At 35.2% G+C, this 21,993-nt stretch overlaps 1 protein-coding gene across 3 annotated transcripts in view; it reads left to right on the top strand.

Annotated features, from left to right (window-relative positions):
* Nucleotides 1–21,993, top strand: part of fam168a (family with sequence similarity 168 member A) — a 36,342-nt gene that overhangs the window by 2,647 nt on the left and 11,702 nt on the right. For 2 of the 3 annotated variants that reach the window (XM_026287042.1, XM_026287044.1), the window contains exons 2-3: nt 15,645–15,767; nt 18,455–18,546. In XM_026287042.1, coding sequence (XP_026142827.1) covers nt 15,697–15,767; nt 18,455–18,546 — 163 coding nt within the window. In that variant the 5' untranslated portion in view covers nt 15,645–15,696. The remainder of the gene's footprint in view (nt 1–15,644; nt 15,768–18,454; nt 18,547–21,993) is intronic. The other variant, XM_026287043.1, reaches the window with a different exon arrangement.

Here is a 21,993-nt window from a genome sequence, read left to right as displayed (position 1 = left end):
GGAAAGAGACCTGCAGTGGCCATATTGAAGAGCATTGTGAGTAGCAATCTGTAGATACAATAATGTTTAGATAATGTTGAGGTTTTTTTCTTTATTTATTTTTTTGGGGGAAAAAACTGTATTATATAAGTCACATTTTTACTCTTAACCTGACATATTATTATTATTATTAAATATTATTTTAGCTTTTCCAAATGCAGAACCCATCTTTTGCAAAAACATCCTGCTGCTGTTCTATAGTATTGTATGGTATTGTGGACAAATTCCATGGTACCTCAATATATGGTACATAATGATTACTATATTCATTTAACACAGTATATACGTGATTCTGAGTGAAATTTTATCATGGGAAAAAAAATAGTACCTATTTGCACACTGTTATAATTGCACTAAATTATTTAATAAAACTTATACTGAATTTTATTGCATTTTTATTTTTTTAAATACGGTATTTGTAGAATACAATTTGGAAAAATAATAATTATGTATGTATTAATGTAGCTGTTTGTTTATTTTAGGGGTCGACTAATGTGTTTTTCAGGGGCAATACCGATTATTACAGATTAAGTAGACCAATAACCGATATTTTGAACCGATATATGATTTGTGTGAAAGAAAATTTGTCAAAATGAATAATAACAAGTGGCTCTAAAAAAACCTCTTTAAATGCTTTTAAATCATTTGATATTTGATGGTTTTAAAAAGTTTAACAATACTTATAACCATAAAAAAATGTTTAAAATAGATGCCGATATTTGGCCATGCCTATAACCGTCCGAACCCTGATTTATTTAGCATCGTGTGTTACATTTAACTTGCATTTAATGTGCAAAATTATTTGTTTATTAATTTATTTAGCATTGTTTGCTACACTTAACTTGCATTTAATGTGAAAATTATTTTAAAATTCATAATTCATCTTTGGCCTATATTCAAACATGTTTAATGCACCTTTCATCGTTCACTCACAATATTATTTTTCTTTCAAGTAAGATTTTTTTTTCATACAAGGAGGCTTGTTTTTCAGGTTTCCCAAATGCCTTCAGCCCTAACCAAGTATACAACACGAGTCAGAGATCAAATCAGAATGAATGGTGTTTAAGAGGATAATAACCAGCCAGTGAAAGGTCTGTACTGTGTTAGTGAGATTATCCTCACAAAGACGCCCCTTAGTTAAGAACGTATTATACTCATTTTGATGGTATTATTTCATTATAAAACTCAAATGCTCTTTGGTTAAAGACTTAGAAGAGAGTATGTCTTTGACTCTTAGAGCTTTAAAGCCTAATTAGAGTTTATTTTTAGGAATTACTAAGAAATGAGACTAAAATTGTATAAGAAAGTGGCAGTATGAAGGATTGTGCTGCTGTGAGTTTGGTGCGTTTGAAGCGATGCTGATGCTAATTGTTAGTAATTTGGAGAACTTACGCATGCTGTAGCGTCACACAAATACTGAACAAGCATCTACTAAACATCTGAGCGGCGTGTAGGCTGAGACGCTTCTGGATGGGCGTATTTTTGGACATTCTGTGGGCAGACACTGAAATCACAGCCTTGCTGAATTTCTCTGGGGGAAAGATGAAACTCCTACCGGTTTTGTCGCACCAAACATATTAAAAATGAAAGAAAAAAGACTAGTCTCCTTTTCAAGGGAGTAAACAAAGGAGCCTCTGGCTGTGTGAAGTGAACGTCTCTGGCTTCTTTAAAAAGCTGCTGTAATTGAGCTACATTAAACTACAGATCATAAACACATACGCTCACAGCCACCCAAATACTCATTTAATTCTATTTCTAGACACCGCACAGCTGTGACATGAGTAACTCGTCATTTAGGAGCATTTTAAGTGTACCGAAGGTTCACTGGTGGTCCTTTGCAGCACCGCAGGTTAGGGCTGCTCGATTATGACAAAAATCATAATTGTCAGTTATTCCCTTGAATTTTATAATTGCGATTATTAATTACGATTATCACAGTTTGCATTGAACGATGTTTATACCATTGTTTGACGCAACCGCATGTTGTATTTTTATATGAAAATAAACAAGCTGAAAACACTAACTGAAAAACCTTTAGTGCTTTTCTGTAGTATTTAGCCTCAAAAGTCAACTATACACTGGATTTGTTTCTTCTTTAAATTATAAAAAAAGTTAAATTATGAATGGTATTATAATGTTTAAAATTGAAATAATGGGAAAAACCCTAAAGATAACGTAGAAAGAAAAAATGCATCTTAAGGGTGCAGAATAACATAAGTGGACTTTGAACGATTAATTGCCACTTTGAACGATTACATAATTGTGGCATTGATAATTTTTGCGATTAGATATTTGATTTATTGTGCAGCCCTACTGCAGGTTGAGTAAAGAATCCTCACTTATTTTTTTCTTTATTTAGCAGCAGGTGTTCAATCTTCAACTGGCTGGCAGGAGCCGCCACTGACAGGTCACCTAACCTGCCAGTGGTTGGTGGCAGCTGCCAGTGGCAGACCATGTGACCTGTCAGTAGGGATGCAACAAAACCATTTTTTTATAGAACTGAACCGATTTTGTGTTTTGTGTTTAATTTCTTATTGTGAACCTGTTCAGTTCTTTACTCTTACATGGTTGATGTTTTAGAGGATTTTAGCATGATTAAAGTGTTTAACTGACTGTGATCTTATTGCCGCTTCCACTGGCTGCTCAATCAGACAGCTGCAAGAGCACTCAGAGTTTAACGTGTTCTCTACCACTCTCTCTACAAATAAATATTTTATTTAATGATTATGAATTTATTCTTATGGGTCTGTTCTTTTACATGATAAAGTGTAAGAAAATCCCAAATAAAGTGACCAAATGGCCGTGATCCACTGGCCGCTCAATCAGACCGCCGCCTCGTTCCAGGAAATTCTAATAATTGTATTCCCCTAGCTACATTGGAAGGAGAGCAAAGCACATAAATCTGCCATAAATCATTGGTTCTGGATAGTGTCCTGCCAGCTGCCACCCACCACAGGAAGGTCACATGACCTGTCACTCAGTTGAAGATTAAGCCCCACCCTCAGAATTCTTTTTTTTTTTTTTTTTAGCTTAATTTCACTTTAAGTTTTAGTAATTGTACGACTTCAGCAATTAACATTGGAAATGTGGCATTGGCTACTAACTGAAATAAAATACATTTGTTTTTCTTCTATTTTTATTATTTTTATTCTTTATTTCAATTACTGAAAATTATTTTAAACAATTACATTTTTGAGACTCAAGATTTTTGGTTCACCACGTTTTCAAAGCATCCAATCAGGCTGTTCTTGTGACACATTTTAAAAAAAAAAACTATTTTAAATGAATTCCAGATTGAAGCTACTTGCACATTTCATTTCTGAATGTTGTAAAAGCTATGCAAATTAATAATTAATCCCCTATATTTTTTGCCTTGGCTTAACAGAAGTCATCTGATATATTAGATATGTTTTCATTATGCTATAAATGGTAATCAATTAATGTCATAAGGTACCATAAGGTACAACCTGTAAGTGCATGTTTGAGAATAACTGTCCTAAGGAGCCTTTCTGTTGTAACTGAGGCTATATTTTCAAAAGCGACATTACATGTAGACGGTTTCTGTTTTTAGATTAAATGATTGTATTCAGTAGAGTGATAATCTGTCTCATTTCTTACATTTGCCCCCTCCATCACTCATATCAGCTCAGCTCACCTTCGCTTTCTCAGCAGTACTGTAGACCCGCAGGCATCAGACACACACACACACACACACACACTCGCTCACTCGTGCCTTCAGGTCAAACCAGAGTTTTCATGTCCACCTGCTGCTCTGTGTGTGTGTGTGTGTGTGTGTGTGTGTGTGTGTGTGTGTGTGTGTGTGTGTGTGTGTGTGTGTGTGTGTGTTATGTATGGTTTGCGCCAGCCGCTGTCTCCTCTCCTTTGTCATATTTTGCACAGAAATTCTGCTGAACCAACACATTTAGGTAAACGTGTACTTTGGTAGAGAGTGACTCACTGTGTGTACGCATGTGTGTGTGTGTGTGTGTGTGTGTGTGTGTGTGTGTTTGTTTGGGTGCTGTTCAGACTGCCAAACGTAATTTAGCATCACACAAGTACTAAGCATGTTCAGCCTGAATTCCCTCACACTAAAGAATGCAGCACATGCATGAAATTTTGAAGTAAAAAGAATGAAATAGTATTTTCTTGTAAAACATACTCAAGCAATATTTATTTGGGTGTATATTAATTTTAAAGATATTTTTTTACAGTGTAATCAAAACTGAGTTTGGAATAAATACTGTTTTTTTATCTCAGTAAAACTATGCTGTGATAGCAGTGGTGTTATGTTGTTGTCTTCAAATTACATGCATTGTACATCCTGATAAGTTGTTATTTATCATTGTAAATCCATTTGCGTAAAATGAATTAAACTTTAGCCTAGCAGTCAGATTTCAGTAAAAGTTCATATTCATATTTCATATTAACAAATTAATGTTAAAAATCATAGATGACATTGCTTGTTTTATTCCGAAAGGATGCATTAAATTGATAAAAAGTGACAGAAAAGACATTACCAAAAGATTTCTACTTCAAATAAATGCTGTTCTCTTAAATGTTCTGTTTATCACAGTATCCTAAAAATACAGTATATAGGCTATATTAAAAATAAGAATCAGCACAACTGTTTTCAACATTGATAATCAGAAAGGGGCTTGAGCAGCAAATCATTATATTAGAACGATTTCAGAAGAACAACGTGAAACTAAAGACTGGGGTAATAATGATACTAAAAATTCAGCTTTGATCACAGAAATAAATTACATCTTACAATATATTCACATAGAAAACAGTTCTATTAAATTTTAATAACATTTCACTATATTACTTTTACTGTATTTTTAATCAAATAAATGCAGCCTTAACCACCCCAAGTGAATTAATGTATTGTACACAATGCATAAACAGTTTACTGTAGTAGTTATTCAAGCCCTTTGATAAGAAAACCATTCCCTCCATTTTTTCCACGGAGGAAGACGATGTCAATGTAAAGAAAGGAAAGAGGCTTAAAAATGCAGCTCTTGTGGCGCTGTGTGTGTATGTCGGGGGGAAACAGAGGCAACAGAGGATCCTGACGGGGGCATCTCAGCACACCATGTTGTTTCGAGGCAATTGTTTGCAGGATAATGTCCTATACAAAATGGAGGTAGTGCCTCAGTGAAAGGCAGGATTTGAGATCGAATGGACCTTTTTAGATTCAGAGAGGACAAGCTCTTGCAAGGGCAGTTAAAACAATGGCATTTTTTGGGAGAGGGCCACTCCCCTTCATGCCCTGTTCTCATTCAGCTGGGAAGGGAAGGACCTATTGTTTTTGAATAGCTAATTAAGCTTCTCATGAGTGTTTTTACGAAGTCTGTGTGTGTGTGTGTGTGTGTGAGAGAGAGAGAGAGATAGAGAGAGAGAAAAGGGGGCTTGAAGGATTTCCCTTGGGTCTCGGGATGGTTCAGGTGAGATCTGTAGTTCTCCTGCACCTGTGAGCATTAACTGCAGCTGCATCAGAAGTTTTCTCTGGTGCGAGTCAAAAGTTACTGCTTGACCCAGTTAGAGAAACATTCAGGGTTCAGTGCAACTTAAAGGTACATTTTACGTAATTGACACCCCTTGCGTTGTTTCAAACCTTTATGATTTGCATTGTTCTGTGGAAAACAAAAGTAGACTACAGTAGTGCTGCAACGACGTGTCGACGTCATCGATTACGTCGACTACAAAAATACGTTGATGTGCGTGAAATGCGTCGACGTGTCACACTGTTTACATCTCGCATTAATGGCATACTGGGAATGGAGAAAGTTGCATTACACCACAAAAACAGGAACAGTGGTTTCTGTTTTTGTGATGGAATGCAACTTTCTCCATTCGCTTCCATTATTAGCGGTCATACCATGCGCCTACATTGGAAATAACGAACTTGTGAATATATGAACGGTCCCTTAAAAGACAGTCACAGACCACCAAGCTACCCAGAATCTGCTCCAGATCTCTGGAAACCATGCTAAACCATAGACTACATTTTATGGTTTGTGATGCTAAAGAACATTTCATGACGTCTCAGGCAACTGTACATTTGTGGCTACTGTGGTTTAATTATAAGCGCTATCGTAAACTCATATTTAACATAGTAAAATAATTTTCTTTGCCTCTTTATTTTGGTATACTATAAAAACTCCAACCACATTGGTTGAAAATGAATAAAGGTTGAAATATTATATTAGAAGTTGTACTTATATTTTTTGTAAAGTTATCCAAAGGATTCATTAGCTTATCAAAAAAAGATCATTAGATTAATTATTTATTGTAATAAAAATAATCGTTAGAGTAGTCGACTAATCAAAATAATAATCGTTAGATTCGTCGACAGAAAAAATGATCGTTAGTTGCAGCTCTAGACTACAGTACCATTCAAAAGTTTGGGGTCAGTATGAATTTCCTAATGTAGAAATTAATCATTTTATTCAGCAAAAAATACATTAAATTAAATTAATCAAACGTGACAAAGAAAAGACAATGTTACAAAAAATTATATTTCAAATAAATACTATTCTTTTTTTGGACAAAAAAATTATTACGACTTCTTTTCAAAACATTACAAAAACAATTAACCCTAAAAAAGTTTTTTTCTTTTTTTTTTTTTTGTAGTAGTAGTAGTAGTGTAGTGTTTTTCCTATATATATATATATATATATATATATATATATATTCTCCCAAGACAGTGATTACACTCGATTTGAATAATAATTAGTTGTAGTAGTAGCCGTAAAATCATTCAATAATTATAAAAGAGAAATATAAATTATTTCATATTTTATAATCTGAACTACTCATTATTACTATCTGTGGTAGTCCAAAAAAAAATAGTGTATAATATGGAGCTTTAAGTTGTATTTTCTAATGATGAATATTTCTTGTAATTGTGCAGCAAGGTATTTTTGGAATAACGACACCACAGTTATATGATGAGGAAAAACTGATATTGATATTGTTTGGGTGACACACGGCATGTTCATAAATTGTGTTAGTGGTCTGCAATATGAGAAACAGATGTCAAAAATCCCAATAGTGTGTATTGAAACTGACATTTAGATGAATCATAGTAAATCTCGTAGAAAGCAGGTGTAGGAATGCATTATTTCTAGACTACGTGCGTGGATACGCGTACATCCCTTGCTTTGCATGAATATTTCGTGTGTGTGTGTGTATCCCAATTACGTACTCAGCTGTTGAAGTGCTTCCTTCACCAAATGATATGAAAGAAATGCACGCGTGGTTTGGCACTGCCAGATGAATTGCTTTCTCTTTGTCTCTTGTTATTACTACAGGGGATTGAGAACATGTTCATGTTTAAAACTTGGAATTGGAAGCAGAATTCATAACGACTGTCCTGCAGCTTGAATCTGTAAATGTTACTGTAAATCACTGTCATTGCTCTCGCATCGATCTTATGGACCTTGGCAAGTGCAAAAAAAAGAGGGAGTGAGCTGTTGTGAGGGGGATGGGACGCTGAGACGCTGTGAATCTACAGCGCTACCCAACCAGACAGGCTTTGTTTAACAGCAGACGGTCTGGGAAGATTTCCATTCACTCAGGTCGTCGCTGAATGTCAGGTAGTTCATTCCTTCATTCACTGCTTCACAGAGTCCTTAAAACGCTTCATTTACAGAACAAATGAATGGCTTTTATTGATTAACGTTTAGGTGGTAGGCTGTAAAATCAGTATAGCTATTTAGAGAGAACTATTTTACCCCTGTTTCATTCAAAAACATTTGAAAACCTCATTTGTCTGCTCCGTTAATTGGCCAAGCAGTAAATTAATTCTAGATAAATATTAAAACAAACATGTTTGGGCTGAAATTATCTGTCATATTCCCAGTCCTAATATAAATGTAACCTTGAACCACAAAACCAGTCAAAGGGTCTGTTTTTGGAAATTGAGATTTGTACATCATCTCCGTTTTTTATAATAGAACAATATTTGGCCGAGATACAACTATTTGAAAATCTGGAATCTGAGGGTGCGTTTTTTTTTTTGTTGAGAAAACCACCTTTAAAGTTGTCCCATATAAAGTTCTTAGCAATGCATATTACTAATCAAAACTTATGTTTTGAAATATTTATGGTAGTACATTTATAAAATATCTTCATGGAACATGATCTTTACTTAAAATCCTAAAGATTTTTGGCATGAAAGAAAAATGTATCATTTTGACCCATTTTTTACTTGTATAATAATCATTTACAATGTAAAATTATATAAGAAATAAAATGTAAAATAATTAATGTTGATAATAAATTATCAGAAATTATAATAAATTAATTTATACAATAATCTAATAGAGAAAATCATCACAGCATATTTGTATAGGATCGTATTGGCATAGACCTAATGCATGTCAGTTTCCAAATCTATTAATTTATCTTGTTAGTGAATCTTAAGCTATTTCTGTTCTGCAAGAGATATCAGTCAGCTGTGCACATTTATTGTTTGCCTATAACCCCTAAATGACCAGAGGTATGATCGGATCTGTTATCAGCTGTGTGATGCAGCTCTGGTGTGAAAGTAGCCCGTGACACCGGGCTGTGTGTGCATGTGTGTGTTCAGCGCGGTGCAGGTTAGCTTGTCTTTCTCCCACTGTTTGCACAGCTCACACAGCTGGACCTCACAGCAGAGACTGTTTTGTCCCCACAGCGTGATCACCGGCACACACACACACTCACAGATACACAGTTGGTGGTTTCTGTTCTGTTCACAGCAGCTCTTTAAGCGCTTATTATCGAAATAATTCACAGACGCCCCTGTGCTTCAGCCCCTCTCCCACCCTGTGTGTGTGTGTGTGTGTGTGTGTGTGTGTGTGTGTGCCTGTCAGATCAGAGTGATGGAGACAGAAAACCCTCTTTTCCTGACTCCCCCTAAAGAGAGAGCGAGGAATACTTCTCTTCCGTCATCAACACTGTAAGAAATAGGGACGAATGGGAGAAAGAGGATGCGATGTGTCCTTTTTTTCTCCCTTGGTTTGTGTTTTTGTTGGTCTGTCTGCGCTCATGCCAGCCTTAAGATCATTCACATGCTACCTGACCTGAGAGTTATGGGAATCAACTAGGTTTCTGAAGGAAATCTTTGGGGTATTTGCCCGTGCAAGCATTGTGGCTAGTTGCTAGGCTGTTGTACTAGTATTGATACTTGACTTAACAATTTCCACTAATAAAAGTAGAGAACTAAAATCAGGAACAGGTGTTAGATGCAGCCTATACATTAATATTGCATGCTCTTAATTAAAGGGGTCATGAACTGCCTTTGGTTTTTTTATTGTGTACTGTTCTCTAAGGTCCACTGATAATGTTATTAAGATTTTTGCATTAAAAAAAAACAATGTTTAACAATTAATAATGTAATAACAAAGCAATAGTGACTGCGTTATAAAAACAGTCTCTCACACTTGTGTGTTGTGACATTACTGTTGGATCCAATATAGTCACACAGCATTGTCATTTAGTTTCAGTCTTTCTAAAAAAAAATCCAGCATCAAATGCCTTGTTTGTAAACAAATCTGTGGTCAAATGAAGAGATCAAAGGACCAAGTTCTTAATGACGCGTTCTGAAAATAAAGTTCATCAAATAAAGTTTATCATTTGGTGTCTGTGTAGACATTAGTAGTGCATTAGTCACTCATTTACTTACTATGTGTGTGAATTTGTGGGCGGGGCTGAATTTGTGGGCGGGGCTGAACAGGCAGTGATGTAGAAGCAGGTGTTGATCATCCTCTGCAGAGACGTGTTTACCCACACAATTACATCATAAAGCTTCAATATAACGCTTATAGACTAATGAGAAAGTTCTGAAACGTACAGGATGTTTTTATAGCACAATGACCTCTTAAATATCAAAAGATCAAGGGAATTTTGATTTCTCAGTCCATGACCCCTTTAAAATGTATGTCTCTTTTTCACCTATGTGTGTCTTTTGCTCCACACAACACAAAACTCTTGATGATGTAAAACATGTCCCAGAATCCTGGTGTTTTGTTCAGGAGTCAGTCAGTGATATTTTGTCCCTATGGCCAGGCCCTTGGGCCCTCGGGCTCTTCTGTGCTGTTCTCAGCAGCATCATTAATTCAGTGTGTTTGTACTGTTGAGCAGAGGAGAAGAGATATGTGTTCGCCTCAGGGCCGCTCCACATAACTGGGAGAAACCATCTTTCCAAAGTCAGCTACAGAGTCTCTGTTAGATTGACAGGTTCTGGTTATATGCAGTTGTAATGCAGCAGTGTGGCCATGCTTTTATGATGGCTTAATGTGATATGAGTAGAGTGTACTAGTGTAGTTGTGAGTTATTTGGTGCCATTGTGATTGGGGTCAATAATGCATGTATTTTTTAATTATTTTTATTGAGCAAGGACACATCAAATTGATCAAAAGTGACAGCATTTATAAATGCTGTTCTTTTGAACATTCTCTTCATTAAAAGAATTCTGGAAAATAAAACATATTACAGTTTCCACAAGACAATGATTCTTGAGCAGCTAATCAGCATATTAAAATGATTTCTGAAATATGATGTGACATTGAAGACGGATGCTGAAAATTTGGTATAAATTAGAAAGAAATACTGTTTTTACTGTATTTTAATTCAAATAAATGCAGCCTTGATAAGCATAATAGTCATATTTTTAAAACATGTAGAGTCCTAAAACTTTTTAAGTAGTGGATCTTAATGAAAACATTTATTAACAAAATACGCGGATGTTTTTGGTGAATAAAAGTTTTGATTGTGAAAATAAGGCTGAAGATACAAGCTAAGTATAAGCTATCAAATGGAGGATTTCTGAATGAATGAAAGTCATGACTAAGCAGCAGAAGAGCGTGCTTTGTTGTTGCAGTCGTACTGTTCAGTACAAACAAAGCATTTCAGTCTGGACAGTGAATGAAGCAGCGTTACTGAGACACAGAGTCCTGAGCTGCAGGAAGCTGATGTGTGCAGTCACTGGCTGTTAGTGGTGTGTCACTGTGACATCATCATCATCACAGGGTCATCGCGGGGTCAGAGAGCTGAGCAGGGAAAACCTCCAACAGACTCAACTGTTTTCAAAGACACCTCACAAATGTTAGTATTTTATTCTCATTTCAAAAGGGGAATTTTTTTACTTTTAAGAACTGATTGTAATTCTTACTAATGATATCAGTGATCTTAAATATTTTTTTTTTTACTTTATTTCATTTTATTACTATTATTTTGTTATTTAGTTTTCATTTATTGTTACAGATTGTTTGCATCACTGCCCTTTTTAATAAGGTTTTAGGGGATTGGTGTAATTGTTTTTATTTTATTTTGTTGTATTAAACTTTTTAGAAAGTTTTATTTTTATTTATGTATTAATTTTTAAAAAATCATTTTTTATTTTTGTATGATTTTGTCATGAAATTTTACCAACACATTTTTGACAGTATTTGTTAGATTCAGAATAAACTTTTTTTTTTCCCTTGCTGATTAAAAAAAATTATAATGGATTTTAATGACAATTAAAATGTATTTTTCTTTATTGCTATTAAAAAATATATATTTTGGTCACAATTAAAGTTCAAGTTTAGGTTCAAAGGCTTTTCGTATGCTGCGCTCATACAGTTTGTTCATGCTGAATCATAAAACCACATCCAGATTCAGATCATCTTGAATACTGTATCAGCAGGCAGATGAGATGAATATGTTTGTGCGTCTGGATTTCCCCTCATCTGGTTTCCCGTCTCCTGATGCTGCAGGGCAGATTTAATGAGCAGTAAGCAATGCACCTTTCAACAACGTGTTATAAAGAGCAGCACATTACATAACAGCAGCATAACTGCCAAACCCTGTGTTCTACCTGAAAGAGAAGGAGAGGAGCAAGAGCTCAAGGGCACTGCAGTCTGTTCAGATTCACCCTGATAAAAAAGGAGGGGGGGGGGGGAAGAGTTATTCATAGAGATTGAGGAAAGAGGGGGAGGGGTGGAAAGAGGGAGGAAAGACGCTGGAATGGAGGAGGTATTGATTTGCTTAGAGGAGGATGGAAGAGATGGTGAAAGGCAGTCGAATGGAGAAAGGAAGTAAGAAGAGATGACAGAAGGATTCAGATTTAGATCACAGCAATCCTGCTTTCTTAAAAATACAGTTCATGCAAAATTAATATATTTATTTATTATTTGAGTGTGTGTATATATATAGAATGTAAAAAAAATATTAGCTGTACAATCCTGCATGCTTGTTTCTATATGAGCGTTCTAGCCAATTTCTGTTAAGATTAAAAAAAAAGGCACAACAGTGCATCATTTATCTATATTTATATATTACATTGTTTTCAGAAATGTGTTTGTGAAAGCATATTTTATTCCGTTTGCATGAAAAAAGGAAGCAGACATTCCACACATAATAAGTATTATATATATTCATAATTTATCGATTCCCAAGCCTAGAAGTAAATGAGGAAAGGAGACCCTTAATGAGAACAAGGAGTAAATCTTGAGCACCTGTGTCTCTGCGATATTCTCTCTCTCTCTCTCTCTCTCTCTCTCTCTCTCTCATCTGCATGCATTAATATCAGTTAATGGTGTGTTTTTATTGCCATCTCTGAGCTCTGCTATGCATTAAACTAGACGTGTTTTAGCACTCAGCCATTTTCCTGCACATCTCTTCTCCCGTGAACGACTCTACAGGGATGAAGAAAGGGCAGACCGGTGCTTGATCAGATGCTGGTTAGTTACCCAAATGTGCTCTCACAGCCCCATTCTCCACCCTTCATCAGCCGCGGTGCGTGTTTGGCTTGTAGAGGAGCACATAAAGCCATGAATTATACCTGCTCGTGATAATGAGTGCACTCTGATTTTGTGCTGCATTTTGCTCATTGAGCCATAAGAAACGTCTCTCTTGTCTGTGTGTGTTCCAGTTAATTATTTCAAATACCATTGCTGCCGTTGAGGACTGTGTTTTCTGTATATGGGGTGTATGAAGATGATATCTTGTTCCTAATCAAACCAGAAAATGTTAATATAAAAAAACTGAAAAACAAACAACCATGAGGATCGATATAATCTTTTATTTGAATTAATGCACATCTATTTGTGGCCACATGCAAATGTTTGTCAGTATTAATGTGATCATTAAAAAGCTTGAAATATCAGGCCATCTGAAATACTGTAGTATTTATTAATAATTTGAATTAGTGTTTATGTTTATATTTTCCATTTGGTTTACTTTTTTTTTAAGAATTTTTTTTTTTTTATGTGCTTATTGCCACAGAATTCTCCATAAAATTATTAGAAAAAAAAAAAAAAAATCATAATGTAATCACAAGTTCAAAGGTCACTCAGATTCAGTGGTGAATTGTCTCTATTGCTCAAGAATCAGGTTATCTGGTCTTTAACTTCCCATCAGTATATCTGAAAAGAATAAGAATCGTGAATCCCGTGGAAGCTGTTTATATCATGTCTGGACATGTTCTGAATGCACACTCCTGTTTTCAGTAGATTTCCCGGTTATGTCTGTGGATATCCTTCATCATACTGGCATACTGAGGAAATATTAGTGCAGAGAGTAGAGGTGATTGTGTTCTGGTGCGAGGGGCACCTTCATCCACCAGCAGCTCAAGGTGATCTGTCACGGCCTGATTAATGATTCACGGTCTGCAGAACACCAGCGGCTCAGAGCTGCACATGCACATGCACAAAGAGCAGCCAAACCTGATTTATGTCATTTTCAACTGTCCAATAAACAGCAGTGATAATAAGCTGAGACGATGGCATGCACAGGTGCACAATACCTTCACTTGAGAGCACTGTTGGCTTGCTTATGAAGTCACGTGATGTATAGTGTTAAAAAGTGTGCATGCAGGATTGTTTCCTGGATGCATTTGAAAAAAAGATATTACAGGTATCTAAAATCCAGCAGGTGTGAATGTGCACCAATTGCGCCAAAAGGATCCTAAAAGCTCTTTATGGATTTTTTTTAGGACTTTACAACACAGTTTATAGGATATGCATATACATGTCTGCTAGCTTGGAGTTATTTCAAAAGCTAACTATGCATTTAATATGCAAATGGCATCGAAGTGATGATATTGTGTTCTTTCAGGCATTTCGAAAACAAGTGTTGAAATATTTAGATACTTATTGTATCACATGTGGTTTTTGTCAGTCAAGCAACCCAGCGCATATACTTGTATTTGGGTAAGAAAATGAAAAGTGCTACTAAAATGTGTAATTATAAAAATGTAAAAGGTTAAAAACAATTTGCATTATCTTCATGGAAGCGGGTTGTGTTTCAAAATATTTTGTGTGTAAGCAATGATTTTATGCTGTTTTGTTCAGTTAGCTTTTTTATGTTACATCACCAATAAAACCATTCTTTATCATTTATTATAAAAAAAAAAAAAAATTCACATGTTTTCATACTCTTACCTATTTTGTCATTCAGACTTATCAATACCACAGTTTTTTATCTTTTTCTGTAGTCCCATGTAAAAAAGAATTGATAATAATAATAAAAAATTGCAGCCTTCTCTGGCTTCTATTGCACACAAACAAGGGTAATGTGATGTCTATTATTTAATTTTCCATCAGTATGGTGATATTTGATACTTAAGAAAGTTATTTTTTGCTGGACTATCTTTTAAGTTCATTTATACAAAGTAATACTTTACTGAAAATGTTCTCACCCTCAGGCCAAGAGTTTATTTCTTCATCCGAATGTATTTGGAGAATTAAAAATAATTTGCTTACCAACGAATGCACTGACTGCAGTGAATGGGTGCCGTCAGAATGAGAGCTGATAAAAACATCACAATAATCCACAAGTAATCCACATCACTCCAGTCCAGCCTTGTGAAGTGAAAAGCTGAGTGTTAGACTTATATTTTAGTCAGAAGTTTAAAAATGCCTTAATGATGGATTTGTGTCTGACAAAAATGCAACTTTTGGCTTCACAAGACATTAAGTGATGGACTGGAGTAGTGTGGATTATTTGTGGATTATTGTGATGTTTTTATCAGCTGTTTGGACTCTCATTCTGACGGCACCCATTCACTGCAGAGGATCCATTGGTGACTAAGTGATGGGATGCTAAATTCCTCCAAATCCGTTCTGATGAAGAAACTAACTCCTCTACATCTTAGATGGCCCGAGGGTGAGTAAATGTTCAACAAATGGTTATTTCCATTCCTTCAAGCAGTAAAACTGATCAAAATGCTTGTCCTTAATATGTAATAATGCGAAATGGAGCTGGCATTTCTTGTTCATCTTACGCTATGATGCCTTCTTAAAGAAATAAGCATTTCATTAAAGCAATTGATTTTAAATGGGTTTGAATGCAGTTTAGCTCAAATCTACATGCACACGTTTAAATCCAGCACTTCTTGTCCCCGACGCACCATTATTCACGCCGTACTGATCTGTCCATCAGTGTGTGAAGGTGTGTGTGCTTTGATTTCTGCTGCTTGTCACTTTATGTCTCTCTCTTTGCCACTGCTTTGCTCGCTTTATGTTGCTTTGCTGTGTTTTGCTTTGCTCTGCTGTGCTTGTGCTTGATGGTTTGCCTTTTAATCACGACCTGCTCTCGTTTTGTTTGTTTCCTTCTTTTTTTGTCATTTCCAGATTTGCATATCCATTCTTCCTACCTCCTTCATTTGCCTTTCCTTCACTGAGAATGGCAAGCGGGCATTCCACTGACAAATTCAGTTTTCTGTACCCAACAGACACCAGTCAGAACATTAAGAGGTCAGTCTAGTGCTCGGCACCTTCCACCATGTGTGTGTGCGTGTGTGTGTGTGTAAGTGAACGTTATTGACTCCAGCTGTATGTCATGTTTCTCTCCTCTAGGGTTTTGTATGACCTTGACGTGTTTTGTCTCAGACACAGGTGCTCGTTGCTGGTTTATATCATACATTTTATTATCATTATATCTGGAAATATCATTCATAACCCATTCTACTTTCACAATGATGATGTCATATATTTCCAGGTCTTATCAAAGTGGATTTTTAAAAAAAAGGTCCATGTAGAATAAGGTCATTCCTGGTGAGCGGCTTAGTGATCTTGTCACATGGAATAATGTGTATTTAAAAAGAAAGTAGACTTTGATTTCGTGTTGACTTTAAAGCAATAAGGCATGGTTTTAGTCTAATTTAGTCTAATTGTTTAATTGTTTCAAATTAAATATATAATTTAATAAATATATACAATACTGTTGAAATGCTTTATGTTCACCAAGGCTGCATTTATTTGATCAGAAATACAGTGAATATTCCAAAATATTATTACAAATGTTTTTATTGTAATATATTGTAAAATGTCAATTTTTACTGTGATGTAAAGCATCATTCCTCCAGTCTTCAGTGTCACATGAACATTCAGAAATCATTCTAATATGCTGATTTAGTGCTCAAGAAACATTTCATATTTCGATTTTTTTTTTTTTTTTTTTTTTTTTTTTGATGAATAGTAAGTTCAGAATTTATTTGAAATGTAAGTTACTCCTGAATAATCACAATAAATATGGTTGGTATTAATGTTAAATTTAAGTGTGTGTGTATATTGACTTTTACAGTGCCTTTTTCAAAAAGGTCTCATCCAATGCCTTATAATGTCATTTTCAATCTCTAATTAAGCTTATACTTGTTCATTAAAGCAATAAGCCATGAGAGGCCATGTGTTAATGATTTTACAATGGTAAAGAGATCATGTTAAACTGATTGTCAACTGATCCCCCTTAAACATAATAAAATCACTGCAAAACATGACCTCTCATCCTTTTATAAAAGACTATAAGACTGTTTTCTGCAACTTTCCAAATAGTTTTCCTGAGCATTTACATGCCAATAGCTTTATATTCTGTTTGAGTCTTTGATATATTTCATGCAGCATCAAGCCGCTTTGACTCGTAAGATGTCCTGACCTTCATCTTCCATACTTGTGTTTGTGAGTGTGTGAGATCATAGATCACAAATACGCTCGCTCTGACATTTCACCTCTCCCACACACGGCACATCTGAACACATGCTAACAGCTCCGTGCTCACAGTGCTGACGCATGATCCTCCTGTTCGTGAGCTTTTCTTCCTCTATTTCTGTCTTTCCCCTGACTGACTGACTGACTGATAATGCCATCAGTGTTCAGGGGAGATCAGACTCACACGCATGCACAATGAGAGAGGATGACACACACACACACACTGACAGGAGCCACCCTGCTGCTGTTTTCATGCTCAGCACTTGTTTTCTCATTTTTATTTTGGTAAATATCCATCACATGCAAGATTTTTTCAGGCTCTGCAAGGAATATGAGCAACAACAGGATATGATGTCACACTCCAGGGCTTCTGCTTTAAACAATTAATACATTCCATAATAAATTATGAATAACTGTTTTTAAATCTTTTGATCATTTGGTGTACTCCGTCTCCTGTATTTGTATGCGTACGAGTAGTTAAAGTCAAAGAGTAGAGTGATCACCACTGTATATTTGAATGTTGTCAGATATTTTAAAGAATGTAGAGTATGGAAGTAGAACAAGAATAGTATTAGATCTAATTGCTGATCAAACAGTATCTTATCACATTACTTTTAAAATGTTTGTGGTCAGCGCTTTTTTTTTTTTAATGAATAGTATTTAGCAAGAATGTTTTAATTTGATTTTTAAAAAATGACAGACATTTATAATACTGCAAAATATTTTCACTTTAAATAAATGCTTTTTATTTGTCAAAGAATTGTGAAGAATTTCAACATTGATAACAATACGAAACGTTAATATCAGTATATTAAAATGATTTCTGAAGTTCATGTGACACTGAAAACTGAAGTAATGATGCTGAAAATATAGCTTTGCATCACATAAATACATTTTATTTTCAAATATATTCAAATAGAAATCAGTTATCTTAAATTGTAAAAATATTTCACAATATAACTGTTTTTCCAGAATTTTTGATCAAATAAATGCAGTCTTGGTGAGCAGAAGAGGCTTCTTTCAAAAATCTTACTGACCCCAAACATTACTGTAAGCTCCAACAGACAGGTAAATTGACAAATAATGGTAATCTAATACTTACATTCAGATGCAAGGTTTTATCATGCAAATACAACACAATCATGTGAAAAGCTGCAGTCAAACATGTGTCTCAGTTGAGGCTTTACAGAATCATCTAAAATGTGATCTGAGGTTAAACTGGGAATTACATTTTTTTTCAAAACCAGGTAAAAATGGCTGTTGAGAGGTGTTTTTGTGGTACACAGGAAATATCATGCAACGTGTGAATATTTAGGGCCTTACAAATTTTGAGCCGTGTGTGTTTTTTCTCATCATTTTGATTTGTTTAGGCAGATGATTGTTGCAGCAGTTCAAGCCTGTTAAATCAACACCGCTCTTACTCATTTGCTCTCTTTCTCTTTGTCTTTCTCTCTCAGTAAGAACAGGCTGTCTTCCACCATGAACCCGGTGTACAGTCCAGTGCAGCCGGGAACCCCGTACGGAAACCCCAAGAATATGGCATACACAGGTATGTGATGAGAGACACACACATGTATTTGAAGACAACAGAGCATGCTTTATAAATGTCTTACTCTATACGATTAATCAGTGCATGCTAAAGAAGACGTTTGTTTTCATCAAAATGTAATGACCCACCAATGAAAGGACTTTTCTGCTGATGCATCAAAGATCATAAATGATATTAGCAAATAATATCATCTACTAATGAGGTTTTCCTATTTCACTCTGAAATATATAGAGGAGGGTAAAGGTGCAAGTGTTGTTATGTCCTCTCTAAATGGATAGTTCACCCAAAAATGACATTTTTCAACATTAGAATGAATTCTGAAAGATCATGTGATTCTGTGTGTGTGTGTGTGTGTGTGTTCATGCATAGAGATCCGTATGCGTATGTGTCACTCATGGCAGGTGTTTGTCTGCTGCCATGGCAACCGTGGGCTCATATTTGATTTGTTCTCATTGAAGGGATTCTCTGGGTCAATAGAGACTGTTTACATGCCAACATCTCTCTCTCTCTCCCTCGCTTTCAGTCTTTTCATGATGCTTTTCTGCCGTTACCAAGAGGAAAATGTTATTGCTTGGAGGTTTTCTCACATACAAATTATCAGTTTTATTTTAGAAAATTCTTAAGGAGAAATAAAAATAGAAACCGAAATCTCAGTTAAGCAGTAATAAGGAATGTAGAATGCAGATTATTTCTTGACATAATACGTTGAGAATTGAATCGGAACTAATTTGAGCACAATTTAAGACGCTTAATGCTTCAAAACTCTACTAAACCGTATGATTAGAAGTAGGGCTGCACGTTCTCAAGTTTTTCATTAACCGTTAACCGAGGCCCTTAGCGGTTAATACTCGGTTAACCATAGTGTGCCATAGTAACCATAACCATAGTAATTTCCGGACATTGGCCGAAAAAAAAGGAATGTCCTACAAAATTTAATCTCTCCGGTCAAATTGTCCTATTAAAACTGCCTAATAATGCCGCCCATTAACACAATCTGAATTTGAGATTAAGCCTAAAATGTATAAGGCAAAAGGTAACAAGCGGACTCCGCGGCCGCCTCGCTAAGGCTATGACTATGACTATGTTTGACACGTACAATATTTGAAAATCGATAATTATTTATTTATTTATTTAAATGACATATAAACATATTTTCCTATTATACTTTGCCTGGAAACGCTTCCAACAAGGCGTCGGTTCTATTTCTAGCATGCACGCGTCGAGCCGCGCCTGAGCCGCGCGTCTCACGCAGGCAGTCGGCAAGCTCTAACCTGTTAACATGGGAACCGAATTAAAAACAGACACGCCACGCAGCTGAGATGCTTTCGCCACGCATTCAGTGTGTCCTGACCGGCCTAATGATGCCCGGGTGTTGGCTGTTGAGATTACAACAACGAGGTTGTACTTGAAGTATATCTAAGCCCTGTATTGCAATACTTGCATTTTGCCCCGTCACTCGTATTAGCCCGCTTCATATTAGAAAAATGACTTCTTCTTGTGGACATTACAAATGTCTGGGAGCGCTCTGGCGGTCTCTGGTGGTGCAAAAATGTATTACAACTAAATTCAATGCACCCCATTGACGTCACTTAACCGAGCAAAATGTTTCACTCGGTTACACAATTTTTAACGGTTAATCGGTTAACCGGTTAACCATGGACACCCCTAATTAGAAGGGGCTTTTTTGTTTAAGTCAATCTTAATTTGGTGGCTTTGTTTTGGATCATAAGTAGCTGGTCTTTAGTTAGTCAGGGTTGTCTTGAATTTATTCATTTGAATCGAACAGGATGTAGAATTGTAAGTCTTATTAAATTTGAATTAAGAAGTAGAACTAAAATGTAATGTAATTCAGGAAAGTTGAAATAACTGCTGAAATAAGTGTAGTTTTTACTGTAATACATTTTTCATTATAAATTACCCATAAATGTTATCGTATTGACTTAATATAAGATACAATGTGTATAAATTATATATTAATTAATAAATACAATTATTTATTTAAATTATATATATATATATATATATATATATATATATATATATATATATATATATTTATAATTGTTAGTATTATCATTTATTATTAATTAGATAATTATATCAAAATTATTAGATCTAATATTTACCTGATATTTTTATTTAAAAATGTAATTATTGTTAATTACATAATTATATCCAAATTATTAGATCTAATATTTACCTGATGTTTTCGATTTTAAAAATGTGATTTATTTATTCATTTTTTGACACACCTAGAAAAACCCAAATAAAAAAAAAGACTTCTAGTGACAGAGCTTCAGACAGCGCACAGTTCACTGGACACATTCTTATAATAACTGTACGACATTATTAAATGACAAGCGGTTTTGCATGTCTGTCGCCACTGGAATAAACTGAAGCGATGGAATGGGAAAAGAAATGTTAATAAAACGTTTTAAAGAGAGTTGGGGGTCACTGATCATGAGAGAGTGGAGGTGGAAAGAGTGTTTGTATCAGGGCTAGAAACACCCGTAATCAAATTTGTCTTTGTGAGTGCTGCTCAACGCATGGATGAATTTTCAGGTCATTTCTCTGGAGAGACTGTATAGGACGCTCTGTACTTACAAACAGTCTGATCTTCTGGTGTCTACACAGGAATATCATCATATCTTAGGATGCCGTTTGGTGTAGCTTCGGAAGCATCGAAAGCATTCTGTCTCTTTAAAAGTAAAGTATGTTAAAGTACTTTTAGTTGCTGAATGAAACCCCTAAATTCATGTCATTAAGCTGATTTTCGTGTGCCACTTTTAAAGTGTTATTTGGGAAACTAGTTTGAAAACAGTCATTCTGTTTCCATTTGGTGCAGATAGTAATATGGAAATGACAAATTTCAGCTTTAAAGACAAAAATAATTCAATGTTTCAGAATATTTACTTTCTTAAAACATGTTTCTGCTCCTATTATTAATGATTCATCAATGCACATTATTCCAAAGCCTAGGACACACCTGTGCAATAATCCTGCTGTCTAATCAGCATCTTGATATGCCACACCTGTGAGGTGGATGGATTATCTCAGCAAAGGAGAAGTGCTCACTAACACAGATTTAGACAGATTTGTAAACAATATTAGTATTTTTGTGTTCATAAAAAGTTCATCTCATGAAAAATGGGGCAAAAATGTTGCGTTTGTAATTCTGTTCAGTGTAGTTTCCTTGTTATTAATTCCTTTCTGAAATCTTCTAAAAGGTTAATAGTCAAGTCACATTTATTAATGTGGCACTTTATACATTACAAATTGTTTTAAAGCAAAGTGTTAATGTTACAAAATTCATCAATTATAAAACGACTTGATATATTGAATATTTGCTCATATTTGAGACCGTAATTTAATTACAGCAAAAGTAGCAGCTTATAGGCACGCATGATATTGGATTTTTGTCAGTATCCGATATGGTGATAATTTTTT

This window comes from Carassius auratus, chromosome 18, assembly GCF_003368295.1.
Source record: "Carassius auratus strain Wakin chromosome 18, ASM336829v1, whole genome shotgun sequence".
Taxonomy (NCBI): domain Eukaryota; kingdom Metazoa; phylum Chordata; class Actinopteri; order Cypriniformes; family Cyprinidae; genus Carassius; species Carassius auratus.
The sequence above is the reverse complement of the archived record's forward strand: the minus strand, read 5'-3'. Positions and strand labels throughout refer to the sequence as shown.